Source organism: Morone saxatilis, unplaced genomic scaffold, assembly GCF_004916995.1.
Source record: "Morone saxatilis isolate NCDOM2014 unplaced genomic scaffold, NCSU_SB_2.0 Contig1, whole genome shotgun sequence".
In the NCBI taxonomy this organism is placed as follows: domain Eukaryota; kingdom Metazoa; phylum Chordata; class Actinopteri; family Moronidae; genus Morone; species Morone saxatilis.
The window spans coordinates 12,846,046-12,853,216 of NW_023339651.1; the positions used below are offsets into that span (position 1 = coordinate 12,846,046).

General features: G+C 36.4%; 1 protein-coding gene across 2 annotated transcripts in view; it reads left to right on the forward strand.

Moving 5' to 3' along the window:
• The window catches only part of nlrc3 (NLR family, CARD domain containing 3), a 17,367-nt gene extending 10,569 nt beyond the window's left edge, over window positions 1-6,798 (forward strand). For both annotated transcript variants that reach the window (XM_035662666.1, XM_035662674.1), the window contains 13 exons: window positions 130-213; window positions 300-383; window positions 499-582; window positions 844-927; window positions 1,107-1,190; window positions 2,148-2,231; window positions 2,612-2,695; window positions 4,018-4,101; window positions 4,387-4,470; window positions 4,667-4,750; window positions 5,706-5,789; window positions 6,064-6,147; window positions 6,297-6,798. In XM_035662666.1, coding sequence (XP_035518559.1) covers window positions 130-213; window positions 300-383; window positions 499-582; window positions 844-927; window positions 1,107-1,190; window positions 2,148-2,231; window positions 2,612-2,695; window positions 4,018-4,101; window positions 4,387-4,470; window positions 4,667-4,750; window positions 5,706-5,789; window positions 6,064-6,147; window positions 6,297-6,387 — 1,099 coding nt within the window. In that variant the 3' untranslated portion in view covers window positions 6,388-6,798. The remainder of the gene's footprint in view (window positions 1-129; window positions 214-299; window positions 384-498; window positions 583-843; window positions 928-1,106; window positions 1,191-2,147; window positions 2,232-2,611; window positions 2,696-4,017; window positions 4,102-4,386; window positions 4,471-4,666; window positions 4,751-5,705; window positions 5,790-6,063; window positions 6,148-6,296) is intronic.
• Window positions 6,799-7,171: the final 373 nt, after the last annotated feature.

The following is a 7,171-nucleotide window of genomic DNA, read 5'->3' on the forward strand; positions in this document are numbered from 1 at the left end:
AATTGAATTGAATTGAATTAGAAATTGCCATAATTGCTGCAGTTTCACAGGCACATACATTACTACCTGATGTTTCCATTATTCTACATTGCTGTGTATTATCATCATTACCATATGTTTATAATTTAGTCTCCGGAACAACAACATCGGCTCTAAAGGTGCCAAGTTCCTGGCAGAGGCTCTGAAAATGAACCAAGTGCTGGTATCAGTCAAGTGAGTATACAGAAAGTGATCTTGCAAAATGCCAGTATAACACTTCAACTTGGTGTAATTGCTTTATTCCCCTAACCACTCATCAGCTTCCAGAACAATGCCATTGAGGAGGAAGGTGCTCGGGCCCTTGCAGAAGTACTGCAGTGCAACCGCAAACTGGTGTCTCTCAAGTGAGTTTTGTCTGCCTTTAACCTGTTTATTGCATGTCCTTTGGATAGTATATGTGTGTGTGTTCATGCGTATCATGAAGAGTAACCAGTTTTTCTTCCCTGCATAATGATTCAGTCTACAGAAGAACACGATTGGAGCAGGAGGAGCCAAAAGGATTGCAGATGCACTGAAGACAAACCGGACTCTTACAAAGCTGATGTAATCTTAAATTAATACATTCATAATTTGCTGTACTTTTTCCGTCACTGTACTGACCGTGATCAATTTGTTGCACTGGTACAAACATTTATTATTTAGCCCAGTGGATTAAAGACTTTTTCTATCTTTATATTTTTTGTAGATTTTTGTCTAGGTATACACCCTGGCAAACACAGAGCCTTTAATTGGGTGATATATTGTCAAGATTAATGATTTTACTTTTTCTTAATGTGTCCAGTCTATTTTTGTTCTTGTCTGTAGTCTTTGTAGCAACCAACTTGGGGACAAAGGAACAATCGCTCTGGCAGAGGCTTTGACAGTCAACCACACTCTGCTCTCACTTCAGTCAGTACCTTCACATTATCGCCTTCTCTTCAAGTCTACTGCTAATGCATTTTAATATTGTGGGTCATTGTCATTGACAGTATATGTAAGGGAATTATGCTTTGCTTTACAGACTCTGCAACGATGATGCAGTTTGTCAAATATTTCACGACTGTTGAGTTTAACTTTTCTTTTTGCAGGCTTCAGAGTAACTCAATCAGCAACAGAGGGATGACAGCCTTAACCAAAGCACTTAGGCTGAATCGTGGCCTTGTCTCCTTAAAGTGAGTATTAAACTTGAAGCTTGTCTGTGTTTTACCAGGTAGTTTTCCTGTATCAACCAAAGACTAATGTCATTCAGGACTTGATCCTGCAACAAAGTATCTTGAGTGCTCTCTCTGTTTTCTTGACAGTCAACTTTATTAGACTTAATTAGACTCATGTATTATTACAGCCAGTTCTTTAAAGGAATAGTTTGACAATTTGTCCACAAAAACTACGTTATTCTCTGTCCTTCTGAGAGTTAGATGAGAGGATTCATACTCATATCTGTATGATAAATATAGAGAGCTCAAGTCTTGACGTCATGTACGAGCTAGCCTTTGTTCCCCTTTTTTAACTCAGCATTTCATTTCATTCGTCTTTCTGAAAAAAATAACATGTTTCTGGGGTTTACTCTAAGACAAAGCGGAATCCACTGCAGCACTTGCTATTACAAGTTGAAAACCTGAGAACCTGAAAACCTGAAATTCTGAATAAACAACAATTCCATTTTTTTTTTTATGTTATTTTGCCGTTATTTGCATTAAATTAAATTATTTTCATTTTTATGGAGGTTAGTAAGGTTTTCTTACCTCTGGAACAGAACCCCAAAGTTCTGGTTTCACTTCAAGCTCAGCTTTAGTGCTCTAGACGTTCTAGGAGGGGGTTGTTATCATTGGACAGACCCAGGTTAGCTGTTTCCCCCTGTAGTCAGTCTTAATGCTAAGCTTAGCGAACTGAAGCAGCTGCCTGATGTAGCTGTACATGTACAGTATTAATCTTTGCATCCTACTCTCTTAAAATGGGGTGACATATTTCCCAAAATGTCAAACTATTTCTTTAGGAAAAGTGCTACTAGATATATAGTAATATTGGGCCTCAACACTAGTCAAATATGAAATATGGACACAAGACATCCTCAGCTTTGATATGGTAATTTCTTTCTTTTTTCTCTTTTGTGAATTTTTATATCTGGTTAGTTTAAGGGAGAACTCAATCGGTGTGGAGGGAGCAAAGAACATGGCCCACGCCCTCTATGAAAATAACTCTCTACAAGACCTCGAGTGAGTCACCTCATTAATGGCAATGCATAGTGTAATGCCCTATAAAGGCATCAAAATCCCACACTGTTCAGAAAATGTCACTGCGCCAGGTATGTCACTCTAGGCTATTGTATTATGGAAAACTGCAAAACCCATGAGATTACTGTATAAATGAATGCTGTGGCTGCATAACAATTTCTCCTCTAATAACCTTTACCCAAATTAATTGTGTAAAAGTAGAATTTTCAAACTTCAAAGCTACATGTTTTATCAGCTAGAAAGTATTGCATATTGCGAAATCAGTGACAAACTTAAAAATAACGTATATAATAAAGTTTTGGATTGTTTGTAATACATTTACTGTGTGTATCTGTGTGTGTGTGCTTGTGTGTGTATCTCAGTCTCACAGCCAACCTGTTGCATGATGAAGGAGTTCACGCTATAGCTGGCGCAATCAAGATGAATCAAGGCCTCACCTCTTTGCAGTAAGCGAGGCTTGTATTGCAAATGCAAGCACACAAATAGACTGACAGACATAAGCATATTATGCATCACCAGCTCAACTCGTTTTGAACAATTTTAAGCACCACGTTTCAGAAACATTTGTAGTAAAACACAATATCAGACAATAACATTAGTTATAACATTATTCATTGGAAGGCAGAAGAACTGCTAAGATGGATCAGAATTTCCCCTTGTTGTCCTGTTAAAAGCTAGTATAAATAATATTTTTATACTAACAATTGATAAATTACTATATATAATATGAAAGGGGATGAAACTCTGCAGTTTTTAAGTTCACTCTCATTGCTCTCATTAGTACGGTAGCCCAGACGTGTCAAATGGACAACACTTTATTCTAAATTTATTCTTGATTTATGCTAACATTACTACATAGCTAGCTTCATAGCTGAACATAAATATAAAAATATAACGACATGTACAAGAGATTTCCTCTTCCACGTGTTGGCTTTTGTATTTGCGTTTTCGAATTTGCAAAGCATTTTGGATATGCAGTTTGTTCTACACGTCTGGGGCCACCGTACAACAGCACTGTTGTTATCTTCTTCAGTCTGTTTTCTAGCCTGGCATCACTAGAACATTTTGCAAATTAGTCAGGAACATCTCAGTTAATTTTTGATTTCCAAAGGGTTTTATCAACAGATGTGGACCAAAATGCCTCTGAATACAATGGGATAGAAATACAATCAATCAAAGCAACAAAATGTGTAACGTAGCGTAGTTGGTAAATTAAACTTGTTGGGAAGTTTGGCAAATGGATCTTTCTTATCAACAAAAGTTTTAAGTGTAGTTGTTTGTTTTATACTATCCAATTTGTTTAATACTGAAGCAATAGTGGATTCAACAGAAACCGTTCCACATCAATGACAGCCATCTCGGTTGTTTACGAAAATGCCTCAGCTGCCAATAAGCTCACGCTCCGCTGTACAGTGATCATATCAGACCCGCTCCATATTATATAAACAGATCCAGGTCGAGTGGAAATCAGTCTGAATAGGAGGGTGGCCACACACATCTGCCACAGCAAATTCTGTAAAAAAAACAAAAAAGCTCTAAAACCCCACTCTTATGCTTCCTGTCTATGCTTATAAGGTATATATATCAATATATATATCAATACACATAAATTAATTCAGGTTTAAAGATTAAAACACAATTTAACTGCACAATCACAAAACACAATTTCTTTGCGGCAGTATTACTGTAGATATATTGTTTGTGCTTGTGACATATAAAAAATGTGCCTTAGAGTTGACCTTTTGTGCCTCTCTTTGTATTTTTACAGTCTCCAGTGGAATTTCATCAAGTCCTCTGCCACTAAAGCTCTTGCCCATGCACTCCTTTCCAATGCCACAATGCAGCTCTTGGAGTAAGGCCACAAGCTCAGGCGTCTGCCATTGACCGCCTAATTTCACTTACCTCTTTTCCACATACTATTTTCTCTGTAATTAAATTGATCTCTCCCGAAATTTCAAAGCTGTATTCTGTTAAGGAAGTCTGGGTTGAGATTATTGTGGGTGAATGACTGGCTAAAGGATTTTATTGACTGATCATGGTGTTATCAGTTGCTAAACAGTTATGATGAATTCCAGTCACAGGGCTGTATTGTTATTTATAATTGTCTCTGTGTTTGTGTCTCTGTCTTTTGCTGCAGTCTACAGGAGAATGCTATTGGGAATGAAGGTGTCATTTTTCTTGCTGAAGCCCTGCAAACCAACTCGTCTCTACGTACATTATGGTTGGCATTACAATCACTGATCAATATTTATTTCTGTTCAAATAAAATAGGTGACAGAAGTCCGTTTTTATACATCAAAGTACATGTACATTAACGTTAAAAAAAAGTTGCAATTGACCAAAATCTTCATGTATGCCAATTTGTTGATTTCTTTTATTTACCCGTGTGTTCACTGTTTTGTGTGCTGTCTTTTTAGTCTGCAGGGTGTCTCAGCGGGAACAAGTGGTGCTATTGCAATGGCAAAGGCTCTAATGACAAACCAAACCCTGCAAACATTAGAGTGAGTCCGAGCTCTGTCTTGTGACAAACTGTTCCTTTGTTATCTCACATTCAGCCACATGCTGTTTAACAATCCAGCTTTAAAACCAGCAGAGCTCAGTCTTGTTCCTCAGTAGTGTTCCTGTTTTCTACTTTGTGAGTTACAGCTGATTGTATTACAGGCCATCATTTGGCTCAAAGAAGACCATGCAGGACGATTGGGTTGATGAGAAGCATTGTTACTACCCTTGAAGCTCATTTTCTTCTTTTACTCTGTCTGAAAAACATTTATGTTGTCAGATGTGATAGCTTTTGATTGGTCTCTGTTGGATTTGGAACTTGTTTGTCTGTTTAAGCCTGACAATGCAAGCACATAATTGACGGTTTACTTAAAACAGACATTGTTTTGTCAGATAATTTGTTTATACCGTAGTAACTATCCCTTTAGCATTTTTAGGTGTGTTAGACGAGGGGTTCCCAAAATTTAACTTCAAGGACCCCCACAACAGATTTTGTCTTAATTAATCCCTTGTGAGTTCCAACTTCCAAAATTTGTGATAAAAGTTCAAATATTCTATTCCTCCTTTTTCTGAGGATCCTCTACTAATTTTATCCATAAACACCTTGGTTGTATAGAAAGTGAATTATACTTTTAGCTTAACAAAGTATTTTCTCATAGAGGGTTTCTTTCAATCTTCATGTAAAGTTCAATGTAATTGAAATTAAAATGTAATCAGTCTGTAGGTAATTTCACAATCAGGCAAAAAAGACTTCCAGATGACTTCCAACAGATCAACACAGTGACAAAACAACCCAATAACACAAAATAGATGAAAAGGCTTAAAATATGGATATCAAAAACAATGACAAAAGAAACCGTCTGTGAGAAAACACATTGTAAACTTCAAGTATCAATTTCCTAGTCCATTGTGAATAACCAATATTTGATGTTATCACATTTTCTACTACTGTTTCAGTCTACGTGGGAACACTGTAGGGATGGAGGGGGCCAAGGCTCTGGCTAACGCACTGAAAGGCAACAGAAGCCTGAAATCATTAAAGTAAGTCCTGACTGGACTTTACCATGAGCCATGTGAACCTATCTATATTACCTACTTTACTGTGAAAAACACATTTTACAAAACTTAATTTTCTGAAATTAAATTTCATTAATTTAATGCATTTGATTTGTAACAGGCAATTAACATTACGCTGATCATGAGGCAGCGCAGAGCTCATATGTACTACACTTAACAAACAGTGTTCAGCCAAATCCAGAAAAATAAAAGCTTTGTACTTAAATCACTGGACATATGATTAAATGTGTATCATCAGTCTGCAGGAGAACTCTCTGGGTATGGATGGAGCCATATTCATTGCAACTGCCTTGAAAGGCAACCATCAGTTGACATACATCAAGTAAGTTTCTTTTTTACCCTTCTCTCTCTCTTTACTGCACAATTCTGTGTGTGTTTGTTTGACTGAAGGCCGTATCTCAAGGGACATGCTGCCATACAATAAAAATAGCTTTCTGTTCATATATATAACTAGTTGTTGTTTTTTTGCAGTTTGCAGGGAAATGGCATCGGCGAGTCTGGAGCAAAGGTCATATCTGATGCTATACGAGCCAATGCTCCAGGATGTGTGGTGGACATCTGACTCTCTACTAAGGAAGGTTATAGGTGTAGCACAGGAATAACAGCAGGCTGTGTAATCAGAAATATGTGTAAACTATGTAATTTAGTAAATAGAATTTTTTTTTGTTCAGTAATTTAACTCTAGCTGTGTGTTGGTACTTGGATATCACTCTATACCTGTTATAGATAAATATTTGCATATTTATAATAACATTATTATTGAAATACCAGTTGCCATCCAATGAATAAAAAAATGATATGACAAGGATGAAAATATTTAGAGTGGCACCAGAATTTAATGTAAAATACACTCAGAATGCATAAGAGTGGAGCTGCATTTCTCTTTAGTTGTCCTAATTAGAATTTCTTTTTTTTTTCTTTTGCTCTATTTGCACAAATGAATCTGGTCTATAAATAAAATGGATAAAATGGCCACTGTCACTCACATTCCACTCTCATTTTCACCCCTGATATTATTACTATTTCTGATGAAAACATTATTTCATGAGGACTGGTCTGACTTCATAACTTTGCTGTATTCTTTGGCTGCACAATTGACTGCAAAAAAATACTTGTGTGTTATAAATACAACCATATATTTTTTCATGATGGTTGTTGGCACTAGAAATATCTATTTTCTTTACTATCAAGAAATTAAAGTTGTTTATTTTTCACTTTACAACACAGGGTTGCACAATGAATGTAAGTTGTAGCCCCTGCATGCTACACGCACATAGAACATATATAAACATATTTTGATTACATCTGTCTTCTTTTCAAACTTTTGGTTTATGTTAATTTTCCTT